At 43.5% G+C, this 27,751-nt stretch overlaps 2 protein-coding genes across 2 annotated transcripts in view; one reads left to right on the top strand and one right to left on the bottom strand.

Annotated features, from left to right (window-relative positions):
- Nucleotides 1-9,195, top strand: part of Arg2 (arginase 2) — a 26,579-nt gene extending 17,384 nt beyond the window's left edge. Inside the window, exons 4-8 of the mRNA XM_028876119.2 lie at nt 1,928-2,087; nt 2,958-3,052; nt 3,189-3,293; nt 4,161-4,297; nt 8,733-9,195. Coding sequence (XP_028731952.1) covers nt 1,928-2,087; nt 2,958-3,052; nt 3,189-3,293; nt 4,161-4,297; nt 8,733-8,938 — 703 coding nt within the window. The 3' untranslated portion in view covers nt 8,939-9,195. The remainder of the gene's footprint in view (nt 1-1,927; nt 2,088-2,957; nt 3,053-3,188; nt 3,294-4,160; nt 4,298-8,732) is intronic.
- Vti1b (vesicle transport through interaction with t-SNAREs 1B) lies at nt 9,159-27,611 on the bottom strand. Its single transcript, XM_028876122.2, has 6 exons — nt 27,171-27,611; nt 19,917-19,975; nt 18,688-18,879; nt 13,310-13,483; nt 10,701-10,762; nt 9,159-9,471 (listed from the first exon to the last, which is right to left on the bottom strand). The coding sequence occupies exons 1-6, from the start codon at nt 27,283-27,285 to the stop codon at nt 9,375-9,377; spliced, it is 699 nt and encodes a 232-aa protein (XP_028731955.1). The 5' UTR covers nt 27,286-27,611; the 3' UTR covers nt 9,159-9,374.
- Between the last annotated feature and the right edge of the window lie 140 nt (nt 27,612-27,751).

A 27,751-nucleotide genomic window follows, 5' to 3' on the forward strand; every position in this document is an offset into this window, starting at 1 on the left:
TTTATTTCAGTGTCCTTACTTGGAGAAAAATATACAACAGACAAGATCATGCGTGCAAGTGTAGAGGTAGACAAAGCAAGTTTCTTGAGAAACTGTCTCAAGACTTTCATGAAGCTCTTCTGATCCATCCATACTGAATTTTTTATAAGCATTTCTGCTATTACATTTGTTAGTGATCCTTCCTTGGGATGCTAATTTATTTTCTCTCTAATAAAGACACACTCCTTTCAATCATTCTTAGTGAATAGTGTTTTCCAACCAAGATCTATTAGGACTAGATAAAATAAATACATTATAGTAAAATAAAAACTGTAAAGTACTGAATACTACAGAAGTTGTTCAGAGGTGGGAAAGGTCTGGGCTAGTGGAGTCAGAGTTCACCAGGGAGTGTGGAATGAGCTAAGCAGTGAAAGTGGAAAGAGGTCTGTGGTACTAGCATTGAACACTTACTGGTACTTTCAGTTAGACAATCCGAACAATGTCACAAAGGAGATAGGGCTTTATCTCATTTATTGACCAAGTTAGATAACTTGTTCAAGGCCTAGCGCCAGGAAGTAGCTGAGCAGGCATCCAAATCCACTGTTTCTCTTCTTGATTCAGCCTAGCAATTTTCCCTGAGGTGTTCAGAGAACTTTCTAGATAACTACCTGAAGTTAAACCTTTGCTCCGGGTGCAGAGCAAGTAGATTCCTCTTTGGGAATAAAAATTCAGGCAGGGAAAAAACAGGTCAGACTCGGGTGCTCTAGAGATGATTGGGCATTCAGGGGAATCAACCAGAGAAGAGGGCAGCTCTCTTGCTTCCTACCTCAGTCCTGTCTCTGAATGCTTAATCTTTTTTTTTGTTTTTTTTCCCCTTGAGGTCAAGTCTCACTGGGAACCTCATCAAAGTGACAGCCACAGCCTTTAGCTTTCCTTTTTGTCTATAGCTGTATATACGGTAACCAGGTTACTCAACTATTTCCAGTTCAAAGTTAAAACTTGCCAGAGTTTTAGAGTCTGTTAAATTCTAGCAGGCAGGAATAAATGTATAATTTGAATGACTTTTATTCAGTGGTGTACATGAGCTCAACAGAGGTTGCCTTGTAACTTGAATGTCTCACAGCCCCACTTTTCAGGTTTTAAGAAGTGTTATAAACCAGCTTTTACAGCTGATTCTGTTGTGCTGGGAATTAAACTCAGGGCTTCACACATGCTAAGGCAAATGCAGGACTACTTAGCTACACCTGCAAGTTGGCTTCTTAATTTTTACCTTAAAAAAAAAAAATGTAGACTGGGTGGTGGTGGTGGTGCACGCCTTGATTCCCAGTACTCAGGAAGCAGAGGCAGGCAGATCTATTGCAACATGCAAGACCCATCTCAACCGAACAATAAAACCCCCTTCAGTGTCCCAGATTCTTTGCAAGTTAGAATTAAAGGAATTAAGCAGCTTTTCTGCAAATTGTTAGACTAGACCCCATTGCTCGACTAAATTGCATCCACTGGACAAATGTTAATATTTGAGCTCTTTTTCTGGGTTAGGGCTAATGGACAATTTACCAGGGGCCTGGGAGCTGCAGTGACATGTGTCTCACTGAAGGGACAGCCAATCATCAGCATTCTTCCCCCTAACCTTTAATTTTATGTATACGGTCTTCTGCCTGCCTGCATATCTATACACCACGTGAGTAGAGTGCCCTCAGAGGCCAGAAGAGGGTGTTGGATCCCCTAGGACTAGGGCACTGATTCTTTAAAGCTTTATCTTTCTCCGGTCTAATCCACTTAAAAGTTAATCTTTGGGAAGTGCAACTGAGGGACTTTTGTCTCCCTGGAACCCAGCCTCAGGCCAGACCCTGACTTTGCCCTGGGGGCAGAGTATAAGCAATGTTGGCTGAGGTTATCTGTTTGCCAAGCAGAAGGCCTTGAAGATTATTATATTTGTTTTTTGCAGCCTGGCAATAGGTACCATTAGCGGCCACGCCCAGCACCGCCCAGATCTCTGTGTCATCTGGGTTGATGCTCATGCCGACATTAATACACCCCTCACCACTGTATCTGGAAATATCCATGGACAGCCACTTTCCTTTCTTGTTAGAGAACTACAAGACAAGGTAAGTGAGATAAAATGAGACAGGGAATGGCCTGCAAGATTATTCTGGGACCTTGGGAATCTAATTGAGATTTGGATGAAGGGTGGGCTGAATGTGGCTAACTCAACTCCTTTACTTGTTATTCACATTATTAAGGACCAGACAGTCAGCTGGATGCTTGGGCTACAAAGATAACTAGGTTTCTGTCCTCAGTGGGGCTCATAATTGTTGAGGAAATTCAGTTTGTAGTAGTAGATAACTGTAGTGCTGGACACTTCATAGCCAGGGGCTATGTCAGGCTCCCACACTAAAACACACTGATCTGGAGCTTGCCTTTGGGTAAAATTCTTCTGAGCTCTTCAAAAGACAGGGAGTCTATGCTAGGCAGACAAGACTCTACGTCCCTCCACTTAGTGAAAAGCCAAGCTAAGCCAGGACAAGTTAAAGAACCAATCTGGAATGAGCAAAGGGGTGGGAAGGACTGGCCAGGATATTCCTGCTATGGAGGTAGTTAATGAGAAACCAGATCACCTCAGAAGACTTTTTTTTCGTTTTCAAGACAAGGTTTCTCTGGGTAGCCCTGGCTGTCCTAGAACTCACTCTGTAGACAAGACTGGCCTCGAACTAAGAGATCCGCCTGCCTCTGCCTCTCAAGTGCTGGGATCAAAGGTGTGTGCCACCACCCCTCAGCAGAATTTTTTTTTAAAACCTTCTCAAGAAACCTGTAATTTGTGGCTCCCCTTCTGAAACATTTCTATTGGACAGTTGTCTCTTCTAGCCCAAGTGTGCTTTGTGTCATTTTAAACAAACAGTGGACAGGAGAGGAAAGGGATGGTATGCTCTAAGGATCAAGATTATTTCAGTGAGAGTAAGAATTTCCTCTCTTCACAGGTACCACAACTGCCAGGCTTTTCCTGGGTCAAACCCTGTCTCTCTTCCCCAAGTATTGTGTACATTGGCCTAAGAGATGTGGACCCTCCTGAACAGTAAGTTGATGTAGAGGAGTTAAGCTTTGGGCCTGTTCTGCCTACTTCTTGTAGGTCAATATGAAGATGAGAGTTCCTAAATACACGTTTATTAAAACTGCTTTTAAAACTACAGTCTTTCCTTTTATCTCACCAGTTTTATTTTAAAGAACTATGACATCCAGTATTTCTCCATGAGAGACATTGATCGACTTGGTATCCAGAAGGTCATGGAACAGACATTTGATCTGCTGATTGGCAAGTAAGTAAAACAGCAAATGTCTACTTCTAGGTCCCAGGGGAAGATGGGCAAACTCTGGGAGAGCAGCACACTTAAGCCCGTATCTTGAACACAGTAAATGCACTTCTTAAATAAAAGCAAAACATGTGCATATTTTCAAATAGTTCAGAAGGCAAACTGTCAAACAAATCACATTCTTGTGGACTGGGGGTGGGGGGGCTCCTTTAAGTCACTGACCCATCCTTCTTCTCCTGAATTTTGTTTGTTCTCTATTACGATCTTACAATGAGAAGATTCATTGTTCTAGTGGTCTCATTACTTCATCCGAGTTCTGTATTAAGCATAAAACTGCATGCCAGTTAGGACAGTTTTCTCAGCCTTCTTGGCGGTCTAGGTCAGAACTGCCGTCTTAGGTCACTCTGTAAGCCTCTAAGAAGTCAGTCATTTGCTATGAGGATATTGTATATATGTTAGTTTCAGTCATGGGATATCCTCACTCAAGTTAGAATTGGAGGATAAATTTGCAAGCAGGAAACTGGATTATGTTCATCTGCAACAACTATAACCTAAATGAAGCTAACTTAATTAGTCCATCATGGAAGTGAAGAATTCCTTGTACTGGCAGTTACTAGTGTGAGAGGCTCTACTGCTTTAGGTAACCCAGAAATATGCACTGGGGTTTTTCTGAGACATGCAAAATAAATAGCAATATCTTAAAGTACAATGTAAGAAGTTAATGTGCCAATCTGAGTAATTTCCAGGAATAGAAAATCTAGAAATATGCTGAACTAGCAAAGCACCAGGACTAGAACAAAACCAAGTTCAAGCCACAGAATGAAGACTCCAAGCATAACCAGTGTCGTATTCTCTCGTCCTTTTCCTTTCCAGAAGACAGAGGCCAATCCACCTGAGTTTTGATATTGATGCATTTGACCCTAAACTGGCACCAGCCACAGGAACCCCTGTTGTAGGAGGAATAACTTATAGAGAAGGAATGTATATTACTGAAGAAATACATAAAACAGGTATGTAGTATTCAAGTCTGCAGCCATGTTAACTATATGGAACATGTCAAAATCTTTCTGCAGGGGCTCTTTTCTATGTCACTGAATTTGTTTTTGGTTAGACTTTTATAGCCCCAAATCATACAGTCAGGTTAATAGAGGATATAGATATTTTGAGGCATCTTTGGATCCGGACTGTACCAAAATATGCTAACACTGAACAAGAAATTGTGTCACTCACACTTAGTAGATTTAATATACGAACAGAATGCCAAGCATGCAGTCCCAGTGCCCAAGCTGTCTAAAGGCAGATTAAGACAAACAAAGCCAAGTAGCTCATTTTCTCTCATTATAAGGGCTTGTTGGTGCACTAGGAGTTGGGATTTGGAGTTAAGTCTGCCACCGCCGCCTTTTGGAGACCAGGTCTCTCTCATGTAGTCAAGGCTGACTTGAAACTCATGTAGTTGAGCAGGTAATGACTGAATGACATCCTGCTTCCACCTCCCAGCTGCTGAGATTATAGGCATGCACCAGCCACCATGGCCAGTTTTTAAGAGGGTTTCTTAGTTTTTGTTTTTTTGTTTTTGGATGTGGTTAACCTCCACTGTTGTTTCTCAGGTGCCACCCATCCTGTTTCTTGGATCTCTTACTTACATGGAACTCCCCGACTGGGCAAGTTGACTAGCCAATGAGCGCCAAGATCCACTTGCCTCAGCCTCCCTAACTAGAATCATAATCACACACCATTAGGCCTGGCTTTTTAAGCATAGGCTCTGAGGATTCTGCTCAGGTCCTCATGCTCGCACAAGCCCTCTGACTAGTTATCTCCCCAGTCTCAATCCTGAAGGCAGTTTAAGTTAATATCTTTTTTCTTTTTAATCTAAGCCTTCTCCTGGAGCTTGTTGGTAATTTTTTTTTTTTTTTTTTTTTTTTTTTTTTGAGACAGGCTTTCTCTGTGTAGCCTTGTGCCTTTCCTGGATCTCGCTCTGTAGACCAGGCTGGCCTCGAACTCACAGAGATCTGCCTGCCTCTGCCTCCCGCGTGCTGGGATTAAAGGCATGTGCCACCACCGCCCGGCTAACTTGTTGGTAATTTTAATGAGGATACCTTTACAAGAATGACTGATAAAGAACTAGGGTGAATTCTAGATTATCAACAGTAACTACCACATGATACAACTTCACTAATCATTTCATGAAACTGAGAGACAAAAGCAACCAGAACCTCGAGATTCAAAGGCCAAGGCCAATAAGGAATCCTTTGTTTTTATGCAGGGTCCCACTTATATAGACTAGGCTGGCCTTTAACTCATCATCCGCCTGCCTCTGCTTCCCAAGTGCTGGGATTAAAGGTGCACACCTCACAACTGACGAGGAACCCTTTAGGAATTAGGCACACACATGGAGTCAGAGGACAACTTGTCGTCGTCGGCTCCCTTCCACCATGTCAGTCCTGGGAATAGAACTCAGGTTGTGAGGCTTCGTGGCAGAAGCCTCCTCCCTCTGACCCACCTCACCAGGCCTACAAGGAACCCTTAGCTAGCGACAATAGAAATGGGGATTGGGTCCCAGAGTCTACTAGAACCTTAGGTGAGAACTGTCGATTAGAATAAGGAAGACACTTATTCTTGATACACAAATATAAATATTGACAGTGATCTTTTAGTTAACAGAGAACTTGGAAGTTCAATACTTCATGTGGCTTCATTCAGGAGGGGTTAACAAACTTAGCAGACAGTTGTGGCAATGGTGTGTCTTGTTTCCCTTCTGTTTTGTTGACGTGGCATTGTCAACAAAGACAATAATTTGCTTAAACTAATCTGCAGGATGGCAGTAGTCTGGAAACATAGGCAACATACATTTTTTTTTTTTTTGATGGTTCAAACCCTCTTTAGGATATACTAGAGATGCTAGGTTCAACCAGTAGGAATAAGACACAAATCACTAGGGACACAAGTTACCTGTGCAGGAAATAATGAATGCAATGTTAAATCCTTGGTCATTGTAGTTTTGTACAATACACTCAACTATGCATCACTAAGGACATAAAAACCACTGTAGTTTGTCACATACCATAATGTACTATAAGTAAACCATCAGGTATTAGAATATACTTTGACTTTATAGCCACTCTAAATATTCTTAAATACTTATGATAATGAATTCTAGTTTGTTCAGATCACTCTTTAAGAGGTAGATTAACCCAGAGTAACTGACTAAATTAAAAATCTAAGCCCAGGAGGTGTTGGGCTGTTATTCAAATCTTAGATGGTCTTTTAATAAAAAACCCAGAGCCAGATATCAAGGTAAAAGTTGAAAGATCAGAGAAGCAGAGCAGCCAGCCACTAGTTCTTACTTCTATAAAATCCTCAGCCTAAAGACAGTGAGTTCCTGTTTCCTCATGCCTTATATACCTTTCTCTGCCCTGCCATATTACTTCCTGGGATTAAAGGTATGTCTGCTTCCCAAGCAATGGCATGAGATCTCAAGTGCTGGGATTAAAGGTGTGTGCCACCACTGCCTGACCTCTATGTCTAATCTAGTGGCTGGCTCTGTCCTCTGATTCTCAGGCAAGTTTATTAGGGTACACATTATATCACCACACTGGGCAGTGGTGGTGCATGCCTTTAATCCTAGCACTCAAGAGGCAGGTGGATCTGAGTTTGAGGCCAGAATGGTCTACAGAGTGAGTTCCAGCATGGCCATGCAGAGAAACCCTGTCCTGGGGGAAAATGTCTGAAGGGGAAGTAGGCCAGATAAGGGGGGAAAGAGGGAGAAGGCAGATAGGGAGAGGCTCTTTCCTTTCCCTCAGCCCACTCCAGACAAATGAACAATGCTGAGGCACAAACTCAGACCTCAGAGAAGGCAACTGGAATCCAGACTGAACCAGTCAACACATGGCTGGATCCTTCTCTTTGACCGAATGCCAAGGCGCTAGGCCAGTCAGATAAGAGACAAAAATTGTGTCATATGTGGAAACTCTTCTTACAACTGAGTCATGAAAGTTTGGGCTAGCCTGGGATAGCAAGACCTTGTCTCAGAACAAAGAAAGTTAAGAGCAGTTACTATACTTTGGGCATGTGGGGGGTGGTGCTTTAAAAGATACTGATAGGGAGATGGCTGCTTGGTAAATCAATTGCACAAACATGAAGACCTGAGTTTGGATCCCAGAGATAGCACATGTCGGTAATCCCAATGTTCCTGTGGCAAGACGGAGACTTGAGGGCCAGATATCCTGGCATGTGCAACTAAAGAGACCCCATCTCAAAGTAGAAATGAAGACCACCACCCAAGATTGTCTTCTGATCTCCACATGCACACAGTGGCAGGTGTACACACACACACACACACACACACACACACACACACACACACACACACACACACCTTAACAAAAGGGTAAAGAAGTACTGGTGGGGCTGGAATGCAGCTCTGTGGTCAAGTATGTGCTTAGTATGCAGAAGACCCTGGGTTCAATCCATAGCACTGGGTGGGAGGGAAGAGGACCAATAAAAATCCCAGACAGAAAAACAGATGCCTAAAAGCCTGACAGACAACGCTTATTACAGTAGTTGAACCGGGGTAGATTTTATAATTTTTCAGTCCTAATATAGTTATTTCTTTTAACTTAAACTTGTGGTCAAGTGGATGAGGTACAAAGGGCTTTACATTTTGAGTGTGTATGAGTACTCTGCCTACATATATGGATGTATACCCACATGATTGGTGCCCAAGGAGATCTGAAGGTTTGGATCTTTTGGAATTAAGAACTGTAGACACTACTGAGCCACCATGTGGGTGCTGGGAACTTACCTGGGTCCTCTACGAGAGGAGCAAGCCATCTTGTCAGGCCCTCATGGGTTTTTGAGTCAGGGGGTCTCCGTGTAGCCCTGGCTGCCATGGAACTCACTCTATAGACCAGGCTGGCTTGCTATAGATCTGCCTGCCTCTGCCTCCCAATGACTAGGATTGAAGGTCTGTGCCACTACTGCCTGGCTGGTTTGTTTGTTTTTAAGTTAATTTTGCTTCTATGTTTGTGGGGAGTGGTGCGCACATGTGGAGATCAGTAGACAACGTGCTGGATTGGCTCTCTTAACACCATGTGGGACCCAGGGATTGAATTTAGGAAGTCAGGCTTGGCAAAGGCACCTTTACTTAGCCATCTACCGGCTGCAGAGGGTTTTCTGACAGTAGCAACCTTAGGCTGGAAAAGGACTTTCTACCAGGTGGAACAGCCCTCAGTGGAAGTAGCAGTAGGGAGGTTTGTTTTTTTTTTTTTTCTTCTTGAGACAGGGTTTCTCTGTGTAGCTTTGGAGTCTGTCCTGGAACTCACTTTGTAGACCAGGCTGGCCTTGAACTCACAGAGATCCGCCTGCCTCTGCCCGCCAAGTGCTGGGACTAAAGGCGTGCGCCACCACTGAGTTTTCTAAGGTCTTCTCCTACCTTTATTGTTCCAGGGTTGCTGTCAGCTCTGGATCTTGTTGAAGTCAATCCTCACTTGGCCACTTCAGAGGAAGAGGCCAAGGCCACAGCCAGCCTAGCGGTGGACGTGATTGCTTCAAGTTTCGGGCAGACAAGAGAAGGAGGACATACTGTCTATGACCACCTTCCTACTCCTAGCTCACCAGATGAATCGGAAAATGAAGAACGTGTGAGAATTTAGGAACTACTGTAAACTGCACCTTTCACCACAGCACTCAGAGTTGCAAGGCAGTGAAGGGGACAAGTATTAAGTAGCTGTCTGGAGCAATATTGCCTTAATGAGAACATCTGTGCATTCACAGCTGTAAAATTCCCCTTCTCTATTTGGTGACCAATACTACTACTGTAAATGTATTTGGGTTTTTTGTTTGTTTATAAGATATTAATGTTATACGTGTAAATCTGAAGGAGTCATAAACAGCATTTATTACCTTAGTATATCATACTGGTCTTGTTGCGGTTCCTTCACATTGATGTGGTTTTCCATCGCCCGCCCCCCCCAGAGTCTGGCTACACAATGCATTCTTGAACTGTTAGCCCACAGCAGCAATATATACGCCTAACACCGTTCCTTCAGAGTCAAGGTTCTGGTCCACAAGCCCTTCCCTCCAGGAAGTTCAATGGTGTCGAAAGAATTTGTAGTACACAAGACCAACCAGGATGGCTAGCTCCAGTAGGATGATGATGGAAAGCAGCAGCTTGTTGGTTATCACTCTACAAAGACAAGCAGAGTAAGAGACATGAGTCTGGGTAACCTTAGGTCTAGCTGTTTCTAATGCTGGATACAGTGAGGCAGATGGAGTCTGTGCTCGTTCACACAGCCACTTAGCACTAAGGCCTAAGTCCTTGGGCTACTGACAATTCATGGTGCTCTTCAGTTGTAACCGAAGGACATTACTTAGTACATCAGACATGTGGCAACCAGGAATATAAATACCAAAACATAAACATATCCTCCATTTGCATTTCTGCTGCTCTAAATATGGTCCTATCCGTTATACATACAGCTCTGAGTGCACCCTGGAAGCAGGGTTTGAGGATACTCCAGTTTCAAAGTTCATTAGGCTCATGGATGGGTCCTGCTTTTAGGTCAAGTAACTAGTGGCCTTGAGTTCTGCTTTTCAGTCTCTTGTAACTTCTCCCTTCCCCATCTGTCCCTCTGCTCTGCTACCTGGACAGTCACTCTAGAAGTTTACTTCAGATTATCATCTTTCTCTTATCTCACAAGGAATTTACCACTGTTTGGGAAAATTCTACTCCAATGGCTAGTTAAATGAACGGATTATGGTAGTTCTTGTTAGCTCACATGTACACAAAGACATGCCACACTACTACTATACAGCAGGTTAGCCCAGTCAGTGCCTCCCCTTTGGCCTTGTTTTTGCTACTGTTAGTACTCCCCTCAGATTGGTTGTTTTGTTCTAATCAGCGCATGTGTGCACACTCATGTGTGCACCACCACAGGTCACTTGTGGCAGTCAGAGGACAACGTTGGAGATGCTTCTCCCCCTCAACTCATCCCACAGCCACCTCTACCACTTGCCAGCTTGTTTAATATTTCTTGCTAAGAGGACAGGACTTCCAAAAGGGTCCGCCACGAAAGGCAGGAACTAAGCTCTATCAGTGCTCACTCCGGGCACTGGCAAAGCTGCTCAGGGAGTAGAGAAGCCTATCAGGTCCTTAGGTCCCGCTGAGAAATGGAAAGTGACGCTAACAGTGTCCAGCAGACACACTTCCCACTGCTTTAACAAAGGACTCTATCCTGGGATTGTAACTGCACCAACCTTCGCTCTTCTTTGGACAGTGAGTGCTGGGTGGAGTGCTTGATAGCACTGAGGTTATTTATTAGGACATTGGTTAAGTTACTGTATTTCAACTAAGAAAGCTTAAAACAAGTCTCAAGAAGTTGAGGGTTTTTTTTTTTGTTTGTTTTTTTAACTTACTTTCTGGACATTGAGCGGAGAATCTTTCGACTTTTGCTCAAGTTTTCATTTGTGTTTACCAGCTGAAAGAGAAAATAACAATCATTTCCTTCTCCTTTGAAAAAAATTCTATAGAATTTGAACAGTGCGTACTAAAAGATCTTCGTTAAGAAATGCAATGGATTTAATGGCTTATACTTGAGTCTAAGTGAAAGAACCTAGAAAGGTCAAGGCATGTGGGTGCCCATCGAGGAGGGAATGGCTGTGGCTCATTGTTCCTGTAGGAGTGGGTAGTTGTGAGGAAACTAATCCTTCACCCTGGCTATGCAAACAGGAAGGCTAAAGGCATGGCGGTGTACACCTTTAATCCTAGCACATGGAAGCAGAGGCAGGCCCTGTGAATTGTAGACAGCCTGGTCTACATAGTGAGTTCCAGAACAGCCAGAACTACCGAATGAGACCCTGTCTTAGGAGAAAAAAAACAAAGAATGGTGCCACAGTTGTAGCATCAAACCTTTCTGACTGCCAAATAGGAAGGCTTCATCTGTACCTGGCCAGTGACTGCAGGACAATTTAAGATTTGAATTTCATCAAACACTAGGAGAGCCTCTTGAGTTGGTGTTCGCTTATTTTTTTCTTTTTAAGGATTTATTTTGTATGTGTGAGTATTTGCCTCAATGTATGTATGTGCACCATGTGCATGTCTGGTGTTCACACAAATCAAAAGTGAGCATGAGATCCCCTGGATCTGGGTCCTCTGCAAGAGCAGAAAGTGCTGCTCTCTAGTCCTGCTTTTAGGATCTTAAGTTATTTTTTTTTTTCCTTTACTTGCTTGAGTAGTTACACTGAATGCAGAAAGGAATTAGCCCCGGTGTACCTTTCTCATTTGATTACCTGTTCCTAATCTAGTTAGCAGAAGGACATTTCACTGATGCTCCTTGCTGTCTGTTACTGCTGCTCTGTGGCCTTGGTAAGTCACTCTCTCAGATCAAACTTCGGTGTTTTAAGTTCAACCAATCTACAAAGTATATTCAAGACCCAAAACTTATACAACCTGTTAGCAATTTGCCTTCTCCATAGCTTGCTTTGAGAGTAGCACTTTATTGTGAATTTGCACAAAATAGGAAAATGGCGGGGGGGGGGATCCCTTTAATAAGATGTACAAGAAAATCAAGTCCTCACAATGAGCTAGTACTTTCCTGTCCAAATCCTGGCTACAATGTTTTTAGTTAAGATTTGCCTCAGGAGCCAGGTGGTGGTGGTGTCTACCTTTAATCCCAGCACTCGGGAGGCAGAGCCAGGCAGATCTCTGTGAGTTCGAGGCCAGCCTAGTCTACAAAGCAAGATCCAGGACAGGCACCAAAACTACACAGAGAAACCCTGTCTCCAAAAACAAAAAAAAAAACAACAACAACAACAAAAAATTATATATAACATTCAACAGGTAAACTTTTTTATTCTTTAAATCTGAAGTAAACTATCCCATTTATATAAAGGAAAAAGGAATTTCCCAAAGCCTCTTACAATCATAGTAGACCAGAGAAACTCAATACAGTCATCAGTTGACCCACATTTCTGCTTTCTTCCTTCAATAGAGCAACTTACCTTAGGCTAATGGGATTGAACTATAATTTATAAACCAATAAACTATCAGTTGTACTGTTTTTGACATGTGGGAAAAAAGAGGCTTTGCATTAAAAAATAGTCACATAAGTAGACAGTGTTTTCATAATAATAGAAAATAGGGCTGGAGAGGTGGCTCAACGGTTAAGAGGACTTGCTGCTCAGAGGACCCAGGTTTGATTGACAGGACCTGCATGGCAGCTTCAAAACCATCTAGCTCCACTTCCAGGGAATCCAATGTCCTCCTCTTGCCTATGTGGTACAGAGACATATGTGCAGGCAAAACACCTGTATATATTTATTTTTTAAGAACAGAAAAATATGCCACTAGATCTGAAATTGAAATATGCTGATGACACTGAATCCTTGCATGTGTTTTCACATTCTCTTGTAATGAATAAAGCAGGAGATGGAGTGGCATAAATCAGATTCTTCAGAAATAAAGCTAATGATTTCTAACTCTTAAAGATAAAATTACTTCTTTGTGGTCTAGCATGGTGGCACACAACTTTAATCCCAGGAGGCAGAGGCAGGAGGATCACTGAATTCCAGGCCAGCAGCCAGGCTTAAATGAGACTCAGTCACAAATATATATGCATACATGTATTTTTTTGGTATGTATGTGTGTTGTATGTGCACGTCTGTGTGGGAATGGAGGGTGCCTTCCTTGACTGCTCTCCACCTTACTAAGAAAGGATCTCTCACATAAACCTAGCCACAATGGCTAGTAACAAGCTCCAAAGATCCAACTGTTTCTAACCCTCATCCCCCAGCTCTGGGGTTACAGATATTAGCTGCTACTTTTATTAATTGACCCATCTCCCTAGCTCTGTAAAATTAATTCTAAGGGGAAATTTCTTAGCCAAGCAATTTAAAAATTAAGAAAAGTATATTGTATGTGGGGGGAGGGGGAGAGAAGAACAAAGTCATTCCCAGAATTCAGTCCTGCTGCAGTATCCGGCCTTTGTATGGAGGGCCCACCTACTTCACATATTGCCCAGACTTACTCTATTCTTGGTACGTTCCAACTGGTCTCTTTGCTCCCCCAACTCTTCTATGATTTCTGTACCAATCTGGTCAGTTTCTGTGGCAATCCGATGAGAACGCTCAATGCTCTGGGTGGCCCGGTTCAGGCTTTCAGTGCCTTGTAGGAGCAATGCTCTTTGAGACTGTAGCCGATTCTGACAGGAGTAGGGAAGAGTTGGGTTAGACTTCTTTAGTCATTATAAGTTTATTGTCAATATAGTCCTTGTGACCTTTTACACAACAAAAAGGTCACAGTGAGCAATCATTTCATTAGTTTTTCCTTTATATCTACAGGGCATTGGTTCTAGGACACTAGTGCTGCAATCCACATGTAAAATAGTGTAGTATCTGCTTATTAATATATATACATCCTCCCAACACATTAAATCATCTTTAGATTAATTATACCTGATGAAAGGTAATGCTATGTAAATAGTTATTTATGGTTCAAGAGAATGATGACAGAAAAAAGTCAGAAGATGTTCAGCATATATGAGGAAGTTTGCAAGGATTTGTATGTAAGCACCAAGGTACCCATGGATGCCAAAAGAAGGCAATGGATCCCTCAGAATTTTTTTTTTGAGACAGGGTCTCACTGTGTATTCCTGGTGTCCTGGAACTCTGTAGACTAGGCTGGCTTCAACTCAGAGATCTGTAGCTAGAGTTTTCCTGCCTTGCCCACAGTCAGGACAAATCTCTGTCACCCACCAGTCCCACAGCCGCTCAGACCCAACCAAATAAACACTGCTTATAAACTGTATGGCTGTGGCAGGCTTCTTGCTTACTGTTCTTATAGCTAAAATTAATCCATTTCCATAAATCTATACCTTGCCACGTGGCTCGTGGCTTACCGGCATCTTCACATGCTGCTTGTCATGGCGGTGGCTGGCAGTGACTCCCTCCGCCTTCCTGTTTTCTCTGTTCTCCTCTCTGTTAGTCCCGCCTATACTTCCTGCCTGGCCACTGGCCAATCAGTGTTTTATTTATTGACCAATCAGAGCAATTTGACATACAGACCATTCCACAGCAGAGATCCACCTGCCTCTGCCTCCCAAGAGCTGGGATAAAACAGGTATGGGCCACCACACTGAGTAGATGCAATATTTTTAAAAAATATTTTCAACTCAAGGCTGAGTATTCAGCAGCAGTGGATATGAAAAGCTGGCCAGCTGTGTTTCTAAAATAGAATCAAAGATACTAATGAATTGTCAGATCCTGTTCAAGGTCACAGACTAAAGAGGTGCATCCCACTGCCTGCTATACTTCTGTGAGGCAAGAGAAGAGACTCAAACAAAACAAAACGAATACTGGAGCATTTTGCTGTGGATCAGTTAAAATCTATCATAAACATGTAACTGGTTGGTTACTAGCAACTTCAGTCAACAACCGGACTGGGCAGGGGCAGGTGGAAATATGACCTGATAATGCAAATATCCTGCAACTTTAAAACTTTGTGTAAATATTTATTCACGTTTGTTTTTTTGAGACAGTCACTGTAATTCAAGCTGGTCTCAAACTCATCATGACCCTCCTGGCTCAACCTCCGAATGCTGGACCTGCAAGCATGTGTCATCATGCCCGGCTACCCCTGAACTTTAATAGTGCCACACTCTAAAACTCTGGAACATTAGTTCACTGAAGATGGGCTTGACTGATACTGAGGACTCGGGGACCATATAAAGCATGCTTTCTCAGCACAGAAGTCATTAAAAGCCAGAGACATTGCCACATTCTTAAAAAATAAAAATAAAAAATAAATAGCTTATGTGGCTGTACTCTGTTGGTGAACTTCACCTCAAGGCAAACGACACTCCAAAATGATCACACTGGTTGGTAGAATGTGTAGATGTGTTCACACGGAAGGTAGAATCTAGGCCTCAAGTAAGCTTCTTAGGTGCCCTAACTCCCAGGGGCTCTAAATTTTAAAGTCTCCACTGAACTTTTCCTCTACCTATAACCCTAAGCACAGAATACCGACAAAAGCAGCCTAGGCCAGAATTAGTAACTAGGGACAGGATGGGTGCAGTACCAAGTTCTGATCTGTTCGAAGCGCACACAGCCAAGAGGGGCTTGGCTCACAGAGCTCATTACAGGACAGACGGCAAATGGCATAAGATGTCATCAAGAATTAGGTTCTCAGGAGGCAGAGGCAGGTGGATCTCCGAGTTTCAGGATAGCCAGGGCTACAAAGAGAAACCCTGTATGGGGGGAAAAGATTCTTGGGCTTGGGGTGATGCACACTGCTAATCCCAGTACTCAGGAAGGAGGCAGGAGATCTGAGCTAAGGGCCAGCCTGGTCTATAATAGCAAGTTCCAGGACAATATACTCTGTCTCAAAATTTTTTTAAAGTAGATTCTTAGAACAGAATGTTTACTTCACAGATAGCATACAAACTATTAAGTGAAGAAATCACCAAGGGTCAAATAAACCAACTGTGTGTGAGGCATGCTTATAATCTTAACAAGCAGGAGGTAGAAGTGGGAGGATAGCTCAAATTCTGAGGCCAGCCTGGTCAATATAGTGAGGTCCAGTCCAGCAAACGTGGAGGCTAGTGATGTGGCTCAGTGCTAAGCCTGAAGACCTGAGTTCAATTATGTCCTTAGACTTCCACACATGTGCCTGTGCACGCATACAAAATAAATAATGTAATAAACAATAAACAAAGTAGGACTGGAGAGATGGCTCAGTGGTTAAGAGCACTGGCTGTCTTCCAGAGAACCTTGGTTCAATTCCTAGCACCCACATAGTGGCTCACAACTATCTGGAACTCCAATTCCAGAGGATCCAATACCCCCATGAGAGAGGTAGCCTCTAAGAGAGCTGCATGCATGTGGTAAACTCCCATGCACATAAAAATAGATCTTAAAAAATAAACTACAATTATATTAGCTGAAAGGAAGAAAAAACAATCTTTAAATAAAACATACAGTTTTAAATGATTAGTCTAAAGAAAGCAAGAAATGACATCACATAAATCAACCTCAGACAGATGTTGAATAATCCTACTGAAGGTAATATGTGTTATCTACAATGACATATGGACTTGGGTTTATGGTCCCAGCTACTCAGAATGCTGAATCAGGAGGCTCGATTGGGCATTTGAGGCCAGTCTGGGCAACACAGTGAGACTCCCCCTTCAAGAGAACTTATAAGTTCTGAAATTAATATATCTAAAACAAATGTTTGAACTTGTCAACCCTCCTGTTTTTGAGGAGAAAGTAGCAAATGGCCAGAGTAATTTTTATATAATTTCTGTTTTAACAGATTCTATTTGCCTTTTTCCAGCCTGTCTTCACAGGTGTACTCACATGTATCCATTTCAAAGTTGTTTCAGCTTTAATTATTATTAATTAATAATAATAATAATTATTATTTATTATTATTATTATTATTATTATTATTCAGCTTGTTTATTCTTCACAAATTGTGTATGATAAGGCAGGAACTAAATTGTGTATGATAAGGGGTTGTTGCTGGATATCTCAGCTCTGCTCCAGGTCAGCCACCAAGCAGGGCTGTGCATACCTCGGGGCTTTGAGGAGCAGGTATTTGCAGCTCTAGACTGGAGCAAAGCTGAAGAGCTCCCTTGCCTTGCTTGGGCTGGTGGTCTCTGTGCAAAGTGCTTGGTACTGTTCTGCAGCTGGCACCCCATCAAAGTCTGGGATCCTGGCAGTGAGTGCCTGCCTGGGCTGGTACACAAAATGTGCTGAAATGGCTGCCATCTGAGGAGGAGCACTGTGCCGCGACCCACGCAGCTGGAGCACGAAATCTGGCGAGGGACGCCAAGGTGGTTAAACAGCACTCTAGACACCCAGTTTCGGTTCGTCAGGGAAGCAGCTCTCTTTATTCATAACAACATGGGCTTATATACCCCTCTAACATCAGGGGTCAAGGAATGGCTACTCTGTATCTGGAGGCAAGCCAGACACTGTTTTCCAAACAGGAAAAACCACGGGGGAACTGATCCCCAGCACCCTCCGGAACCCAACTGCACATTTTTCACACAAACTTAACTGGGACAGGACAAAAAAGGGCATTTAAAATTAAGGCAGCAAACTTACTGCTGCCGACAGCACTGGTCACAGTTGACACAGCATCAGACTCTGATAATGACCATTTCCAGCTGCTTGGCCATCTTCCACATGCTTACGTCTCTAAGTACAATCACTGTGAGCTCCATGCCATGAGCCTCCAGACAGAAGCTGATAAGCTTGTCAGTGAGCTCTATGGTGTCCATCTGCATCGGGGTCCCAAGGCATGCATTCATAGCCCTTGCACAGGAGCACAGGCAGTAGCCTCACCTTGAACTTCATGAGCTCATTCACTGTATGGTATCTGCCTGTCCCACGACTTGGGTTCCCAGCCTCTTACCTTGACTGTGCCTGCCTCTATTTTAAAGTTTTACATTACTCCCAATGTTCTTTAACACCAGCAAGGTCAAGTCTGTATCACTCTGTTTCTCAAACTCTAATGAAGACCCGTCATAGAGCAGCAGTTAAAATTCTACTGCTAGTCTTTCTATAGATGTTAAGTTTGCATGCTGGATCCCTTTCCATTTCTTGTAAAAATTCTATGTCAACTTTGTTCTTTGTGGAATATAATCCAAGTACAGCACACTAAACTTAATCTTTGTCAAGTCTTTATTCTATTCCTTTATCTAGCCAGCTTCTCTAAGGGTATAAGATATGGGTTCTTAAGAGTCTAATTTTATGTCAGAATCCTCTGTGTTAGACGCATTCCAGCTGACTTTACAAGACTAGGAGATCAGAATGGCCCTATTGGGAAGCACCATGTCTCTTCTCTATCATTGCTGAGCTATCTTGAGATTAAGCTAACAGAAAGCTTACATTAGTCTTGCAAAAACAAAACCTCCGATGAATTAAAATCCTAACTGACAAGCTACTCAGGAGGTCAAGATGGGATGATTACTTGAGCTAATACAAAACCCTATCTCAAAAACAAAATGAAAACTTAAAACCTAACTGGATTTGGGGACTATATCTGAGAAAACGATTCTAAAATTTATATAAAAGAATAAAAATTCAAGAAGAAAAGGAATTAGAGCAATGGGTCAAGATAGATTCTAGCTAGGAAGAGTTTCTAGGTTTGCTAGAAACAAAGTACTGCTCTATATCTCTATATATGTATGCACACAAAGAAGTCTAGAGAACCTGAATTAGAATGAGCAGGTACCAGTGGGGAGAATGGACTAGATGCAGGAAAGAGGCCAAAGGCAGGAAAGTAAAGCCCGAGACTCCAACATGCAACCCTGTGACTGCTGCCCATCAGGTTCTGTACCACAGACCCTAAGGAGGAGCAGCTACCACCGCTCACTCTTACCAAACGCTGACCACTCACCAAATGCTCGTTCTCTAAGGCATATGAGCCATACTTCACATCTCCTCGGCCTCCAGGTGCGGCTGTCAAAGGTGTACTTCTCACCTCGCGGTGGAGTTTAGCAAGGTCCTTGCGGTAGTTTCGAAGCTTAGACATCATGGGGTTACGGAAAGTCAGGGGTGCATACCGTAGTTCTTCCTCCATCTCTGCCAACTAGGGAGGCAGAAAGGGATAAGTGGACAGCCTGGTTTTTCCCTAACCTGGGCATACACTTAGTTTAAACTTTACCACAGGCTACTAAAATAGCAACTGTATTTTGTGGCAGGGGCCACAAACACCATGTTCACTTTAAGCACCTGAAATAGTTTCTAGTAGACATTCACTCAAGGAAGTAGGTTATGGGGCTGGAGAGACAGTCAAGTGCTTGCTTTGCAAATATGAGGACCTACCTACCAATACCAAGCATGCGTGAGGACCTAGGCTCTATACCTAACACTGCAAATAAGTGCACACACACACACACACACACACACACACACACACACACACACACACGCATGCCCCATGAAGTATACATCTTCTGTGCTAATAAGTTTAACAAAGGTCAGGAACTGATCTCAGTGGCTAGCTTCAGGAAAGGTATGGGAATGCCCCTACTACTCATATCAGGAATGCATTATCAAAGGCCTGGACTTCAGAAATCTTCAAACTTTACCTGTTTGTGTTTGTTAAGCCCCCTCAACATCCATTCCCACCCGTCAGCCACATTTAATGAGTGTGACGGTTAGTGGCGTTAACTTGGCAGGATCTAGAATCACCTAGGAGACAAATTTCTGGACACACCTGTTATCTAGGGTAGCCTCTAGGGGATGGTTTTGATTGCATTACTCAAGGATGCAAAGGACTGCCACTGTGGGTGGCACCATTCCCTACCTAGCACCCTGGACTGAGTGGAGAAAGGGAGCTGAGCAGCGGCATGCATTCATCATCACTCTCTGTGATGTGACCTGCTGTCTTGACTGTCTACTACAGTGGACTGTACCCTTGAAATGTGAACCAGAACAAATACTTTCTCCCTTCAGACCTCTTTGTCAGAGTATTTTATCACAATAATGAAGGAGAACCTAAGAGTTACAAACAGTCAAAATCAAGGCAGTAGACAGGAAGAGGTTACCCGTTATGAAGTCACAGTATTTCTAGAAAAGATCAAAACCAAGTACAAGAAACAAGGACTTGCTCTCTGTCCTCACCGTTTCATTTGCTTCCTGTTGCTTTTCATCAAAGTCTCTGACCAGCTTCTTCTTCTCTTCTAGAAAAGACAGGCACATTTCAAACATTTATGGCTGCTTCTGTGCATTTGCAGAGGCCACTCCCTCCGCTTAGAACCACCTTCCCATTCTTCCCTGGGTCAGGTGGTAACACTTAACCCCCCCTGCTCCCCAGAGGCTTAGAAACATTTGAAGACTTGCTCTCACCATGCCTGAAGGATGCCTACTGCATTGGCATTTAGTTCCCAAGGAAATATTCCTGCTGAGGACAAAGTCTAGCTTAATAATTATTTGACTCTATGGCCAACAGCATCCCTACTACAGGTTTAAATTAATAATCATTTTTAACCTTTTCTCCTCCCCATCCTCATGTAGGGGCAGGCATTCTCTCATCAACATGAATGTCTACCAACACTGGGTTTCCAAAGTGAATCTGTAACCACCACTATTCTGAAAAACAAACTCAAAATTCACCTCCTCTGCTCACTAGTGACACCTCTCTCTCACCCATGGTGGCATGGATAATGACTTCGTTATGAGACTGTCACTCCTTCCAGCCCTTTGCATGCCATCTTAAGTGCTGCACTTGTTTGTTTACTGGCTTGTTTAATTAGGCTCTCCCTATGCTGGCCAGGCTGCCTTCAAATTTGCAATCCTCCCGACTTAGTCTCCCAAATGCTAGAGTTAAAGGTGAGTACAACCACTCCTGGCTGGTTTTTGTCTTTAACAGAAATTCCTGATCTTCCCTTTTAGCAATAAGAGAAAAAGCTTCAGTTTCAAAGTATAATATCTAAATGAATATTATTTCACCTTTACTATGTTTCTTCTGATCATTTATAATATGAAGATTTTCCGCTTAAAATATACATTTCTATTATAACTGTATTAGACACATATATTTTATATGAATACACTGATAAAGGAATAATGTCTAAATAACAAGAAAAATGGCACCTGACATGGTAAAAATTACTAAGGTACTTGGAATGCTGGTGAACCTCTGTAGAGGGGAGAGCTCTGGTTAGTCAGGGGGATTAGGTTCTAGAACCAGGATTGGACCTGCCTTAACGTGAAAGCTTGGGTAAGTTTCTTCATTTCTATGGCTGTAAAACAAGAAAGAAGATCATGCCTTCATATCTAACAAGCAGCAATCAGTTTCATTTGTGAAGAATTTGAATTTTTAAAAATGTATGCATTCACTGTGGTGGCTCACACCTTTAACACCATGCAGAGGCTGATGGATCTATGAGTTTGAGGCCAACCTGGTCTACGTAGTGAGTTCCAGAGCTTTAAAAAAAAAAAAAAAAAAAAAAAAAAAAAAAATTCCCCTGAAAGAACTATATGTGGAAATCTACACAACATAATCTACTCATTACAAAGTTACAGCCGGGCAGTGGTGGCGCACGTCTTTAATCCCAGCAGAGGAAGAGGAAGGTGGATCTCTGAGTTCGAGGCCAGCCTGGTCTACAAAGCGAGTTCTAGAACAGACTCCAAAGCTACAGAGAAACCCTGTCTCGAAACACACACACACACACACACACACACACACACACACACACACACAAAACAACCAAAAAACCAAAAAAACCCGAAGTTACTATTGTTACAATAGTTTTTGAACTCATTTTTTCCCTGTTTTGAGACAGGGTCTCCTATAGCTCAAAACTCCCCACTTACGGTGTAGCCAAGCACGACCCTGAACTTCTGATCCTCTTGCCCTCACCTCCCGACTCACCGTGTCCTACGTCCACTCCTGTAGTTTGATACTCCCTAACATACACAAGGCATGCCCAGTGAAACTATTTTTCATACTGCTTACAAAACAAACGGAAATCCCAAACCAAACTCAAGGATCCATTAATTAAACAACAACAATAAAAACAGGGAAAAGGTTAGCCCTGGCAAATGGTGCACACATCTTGACCATCTGTGATGTTACTGATATAGACACCAAAGCACATTCCTGAGGGCTGTGCTCTGAGCCACCAATATTGAAAGAACGTAATACTTGCCATCAAGACTTGCCACTTGCACAGAGCAATAATGTATTCTTTTGTAATAAATGTGCCTCAAAAAGTCGAGTGTCACCACTCCTGTAGAGGGGCCCCAAAGTAGCTTGACCACACAGCCAGAGGGACCAAGCTCCAGAGCTTGAAATAAAGGCTCTTTGCTTTTACATGCGGGATTCGGTCTCCGTGGTGGTCCTTCGGGGGTCCCCGCGATCTGGGCACAACACTCCTATGACAGAGCCTGTCTTCGTGACCCAAGCTAGAAAGCACACAGCAGCAGTACTGTGTCCATGCCTGTGTCCCCTCCTAGCCTGGGTCTTCCTGTAGCTGTGTCGGTCCTATTTTCCCTTTGTGAACATAGAAAAGGCTGCCGTCAGGGACATTTTCAAAGCAAGTGTCTGAGGCTTATGTGTGTCCCAAGCTCTATGTCAAGCTGCATTACTGTGGGAGCTGTACCGTTCACAGCAAGGTAGTCAGGATTCAATCTTGTGGAGCCAGGAGACCTAACACCCCCACCATGATTTAGACCTGCTGGTGCTGCCCCTCAACCTCCACCAAAGCCCATTAGGACAGAAAAACACCCGGGAAAAATAGATGCTAGAAAAGCAAATATTCAGAAGTCAAAAGAGGCTCGTCTCTATTCAAGAGCGGCCACTAGCTGCTTTTTTATGTTTCACTCTCACCCACCAGTCAACATTATAGCTAGGATGGATCTCAGAGATCATCAACTTCATTTTACAGCTATAGAAGCTAGAACCTGGACAACTAAGCATGTGCCCTAAGTGACATGGACTGCATGGTGACCACTGCTGCTTAACAAAGTTCCAGCATTTCAACATTGCAGACCACACTTCTCCAGCACCTTTTTACTTTTATTTTTAATGGTTTTCACTATTAATGCCTTTCCTTTTGGGAAATTTTGTAAAGGATAAAAATGTGTACAATGGTAGCCTCTCTAAACAAAATAATTCTTTGGAAAAAAAAAATCCCCGCCAGTGTGGAACCAGGAATTCCACTGTGCCCTCCTAATTACACCAAGAACAGGAGTGTTAAGAGATTTACTAGACACCTGATCCCAAGGATGAAATGCCTACAATTCAGATCCTGAGCCTGAGGCCATTAAGGTCAAGAGTTCAGTTAGTTAATAAATACAGAGAAATCAGAATGTTACAGTATAATGGGAAAAGAGTAAGACTTCCCTTTTGGAAGCATTATGAGGGGAACAGGCCCTTACAGTAAGACTAAGAAACTGTAGTATAGCATCTGCTCCCCAGAAGTCCTCTTCCTAAGGTCAGGCATTCGGATAAGGGTCTCCATTTCCTTGGGAGCTTGCAGAAAGTTCCTGTTTGATAAAGCAGTCATTCTTAGCCAAGAGGAACTTATGGCCCTTCCATTACATATGACTGGGACCTATTGTCAAGGTCAATGCTAGATTCCTCAACCCCTACCTCAAGCTACACTCCAGCTCACATGCCCCTTGTCTCCCGTTTAATCCTATGTGCAACTATACAGTAGAAAAGGTGTCATCTTTTCTCAATTAAAGGCTGCTGGCAGCCAACCTGATTCCCCGATTGACCCTCAGATAGTATCATCTCCTCTTTACCAGCCCCCCACCTCCACTCCCACTCCACACATCCTCTTTGGGACCTGAACCGCACACTGAAGCAGATCTCAGGCATTTAAGGCCACAGGAGTACGTGGGGACACTAGCTTTAAGAAGCAAGTCTCTTGACTCAGAAGCTAATTCTTCTGACATGGCTGTGTACAACTGAAGGGTGTTTGTATACTCAAAGTATACATCCTTAACCAGTAAAATATGCTAAAATACAAAAAAATCTCTTACTCCTTTTGGGGAACTAGAATGCATACTAAAATCAACCACAAAGCAGAATTGTATAGTGGGAAGGATGGGCCCCCAAACCAAGAGTGAACCACTGGAAGCAATGTGCACACACCTAATACCTGTGAGGTATGAGCGAAGGGTGAGAGATCAACTGTTTCATTTGATAAATGGGCTAGCACAATATTCTGGAATAAAATAGAAATAGGCTTTGAAAAACAGTGAGAAAAGGCTCAAATTAATATACTATGAAGGTTGGCACCCTCTCCTTACAGAATATTGGCTCATTAGACAGAAAAATTTCAGTTTCACCAAGATCTTGAAAACACAGGATTCATTTGCTTTTAGTGCCCTAGCGTGGCATTTCTATGACCTACAGAGTCTATCTGTAGACTAACAACGTGCTTACTTTATCTGATGGAAGAGAACAAAAACATCAGCTCTCTCAACCTGTTTCATTTGTAAATGCAATGAGTAATACTGACTTCAGAGGGCACTTAGCAAGTGCCAGGCACAGTCAACTTTCAAATACTAGGAACTACCATTGCTTTTCACAGACAATGAGCAAAAAACAAACAAACAAACAAACAAGAAAGCAACAAAACTCACCAGACAGATGAAGTAATTAAAATTCTGTAACCTGTAAGTGACTAGTGTTTACTGCTCGGCATGGGCATGGCACTTCATGTTTCCTTCCTAGCTCTTAAAATACAGAAAGGGCTGGCAGGACTACTTACCAGGCTAAAGTGTTTGCTGCAGCCTGGTAACCTGTTGAATCCCTAGGACCCATGTGGTGGACGAGGAAAACATAAGCTGTCCTCTGATCTCCACACACACATATACACAAAACAAACAAAACCGGGACTTGGGTATAGACACTAGAATTCAAGCATATGAAAACAGAAAACTGTCAATCATTTTATCACAGGGACACATGTCTACAGGTACCACAAAATCAAAACTTCATTCAATAGACCAATTAGATGACAAACCGCAGCACTCTGAGGCTTTAGCAAAAGCTCTTCAGAGGATACAAAGCTATAGGTGATGAATGGTATAAAGAGATCAATAAAGAGATGACAATGAGTATCATCCATGGTGAGACTGCCACTGCCACAAAGACTTCCTAAACCAGGACACAAGTGACAGCGATCCTTCAAGGGCCAAGAGAGAACACAGACTACACTTTGGGGAAATAAGTATCTCTTTTTGCTTTGGTTGTTTTAATAGGTGTGTACATCAATTTGAAGAGTAATGAAAATATGGGGAAAAAAATAGAAATATTCTGCTTATGCAGCTATTTTCTTCTAAAAACTCACAGTACCTTAAACAACCAAAAATGATGCTTAAAATAATTTAACAAGTTATTTTATGTGTTATGTAGTTTGGTTTTTTTTTTGTTTGTTTGTTTGTTTGTTTGAGACAGTCTCACTGTCTGAATTCAGGCTGGCCTTGAACTCATCTAGACCCATCCCCTGCCTCTGTCTCCTAAGCATGCACTACAACACTCAGATAAGGATGTGTTGGGTACTATTCCTGGGAGTTTATGATACAAGCTAACAGAACAAAATACTATTTTATTTCTAGTTCATTGGTTCTGAAACTTAAGCCAGCACCAGAAATCTTTATGAGCACAGTTAAGACAGACTGCTTGTCACAATAGTTACTGATTCTGTTTGTCTGGGTGGGGCCTGAGTGTGTGCATCTAACAAGGTCCTAGGTGGTGTTGATGGTGTCGATTTGTAGACCACACTTCCAAACTCCTTTTCTAGTGACAGAAAGACAAACAATATACTATATCATAAATATATAAAGTGCTGAGAACATTAGAAAGTAAGTGTTCTGAGGCCAGGCGTGGTGCTGCTTGCCTTTAATCCCAGCACTCAGGAGGCAGAGGCAGGTATATTTCTGAGTTCAAGGCCAGCCTGGTCTATAGATTAGGTTCCAGGTCAGTCAGGGCAACACAGAGAAACAAGAAAACCAAAACCCAACAAACAAAAAAGAGCATCCTAAGAATGGCTGTATAAAGAGCTAATATTTTAAATGTAAATGAAATAGCAAGTTCCCATATATTAACAAAAGCTAATAGCTCTTACTATTACCAGATGGTATTTTTAAGGGCTTTACGTATATTAACTCATTTACTCTTCACAAAACACCCATGAAGTTAGATGCTGTTTTATTTTGTAGAGGAAACTACTTTGGTTAAAATAACTTGCAAGGTCACAATGCTATTAAGCCAGTCTGAAGCCAGTCTCCCTCTCTCTCTCTCTCTCTCTCTCTCTCTCCATTCTCTCCTTATCTGCCCCCCCCCCAATACTGTCTCACTACATAAAATCTTGTCTGGAACACTCTATGTTACTAGGTAGACCAGGGTGGCCTTTAACTCACACAGATTCTCCTGTTTCTACAGCCCAAGTGCTGGAATTAAAAGTATTTGCCATTGGTTTTTACTATTTAATAAATTCTTCATGTTTTTAATGGCAGAAGAATATTTTGTCAGGCTAGATACAGAATACACTCCACAGGTAGACAGTCTCATCTACAACTCAAACGAATCTGCTCCTCATATTTAAGTTCATACACTCAACTGATCCGTGAGAAAACACGAAACTCCTCAATCTTTCTTCCTACTCTTATACACCAGTCTCATAAATCTGCCTCAGAGCCACCTGTTGGGTTTAACGCTCACTCTCCAGATTCCCATGCTTACCTAGTGCACTGCCATGAGCTCCTAATACAGCCTCATATCCATTCTCACATCCTCTATCCAGCTACCGCAGCCTTGCTTCAAAAATGAAATCCACATTACTCGGCTGCTTATGGTCCTTACTGACTTCCCCTAAGACATCAAAAGAGCCTTCATGTGAGACATTCAAGTTCCTCTTCAATGTGGCTGTTTGACTTCCCTCACCTCCCTCCTCTGTCTCACCTATAAATTAACTCTATGGTTAGAATTATTTTAAGATTTTCATTGCCTACCAAACTGCCAAACTCCTACATCCCCAACCCCCAATCTTAAGGTTTCTTTTTTTTAAATGTCATCACACTGAAACACAGGACCGCAGATTTAAGAACCTCCTATGCTCCTGGGAGAGGCAGATAACTGGGAATTTGGGGGGCTAGGACATGAGAGGATCCCTGAGACGACACCCTAATGTCTATCCCTTTGCACGCCCCCGTCACGCCAAGGGGCTGCAGGAGACGTGCCCGAATGGGAAGCGGGGAACCCGGGTTCGCTTTTGGGAGGACAGCACCGAGCGGAGTTCTTCTGGTCTGGTCCCGCAGCAGGGGGCGTGTCCGAATGGGAAGCGGGGAACCCGGGTTCTCATTTGGGAGGACAGCACCGGGCGGAGTTCTCCTGGTCTGGTCCCGCCCCCGCCTCACCGGTCCCCGCGGTCCCCAGCAGCCGCTCGGGCACCGCTCGTAGGTCTTCAAGGAGGCCGCGGAAGATCTCATGCAGCTTCTCGAAATGCTCGGAGGAGGCGGCGGAGGTGGCCATGGCGCAAGCTGCACGTGAGCGTCGGCCTCTGAGACTCCGGGCGCGGGGGCCCACTCCCACCTCGGCGCTCAGCTGCCGGGTCGCGAAGCCATCACCGCGACCGCCGGACCTGGGCGGCCCGGAACCAGGCGCTTCCGGGGTCCTCCAAGCCGGACGCCCTCCCTCTGCTGTCACCGCGCGGGCGCCAGGCGCCAAAGCCTGACGGAAAGCCGGGGCGGGGACGACTCCCCGCTCCTTCAGGGGCCCGGCGCCGCGCGGGGGACCAGCAGCTGTCTCCGACCTGGGGACAACCAGCCGGGGCTGGGGAGGTACCAAGGCGAAGATGCCCGAGGGGGCCCGCGGGACGGGCGCCTCGGCCGCCTCATCCGGGCCCGCCGGCCCTGCAGTGCATGCTGGGGGTTGTAGTTAAGTGAGGGAGCTCGGCTGATGGGTCACACGGTGTAGGGGCGTGGAAGGCCAGCCCTGT

Source organism: Peromyscus leucopus, chromosome 14 (assembly GCF_004664715.2).
Source record: "Peromyscus leucopus breed LL Stock chromosome 14, UCI_PerLeu_2.1, whole genome shotgun sequence".
NCBI lineage: Eukaryota > Metazoa > Chordata > Mammalia > Rodentia > Cricetidae > Peromyscus > Peromyscus leucopus.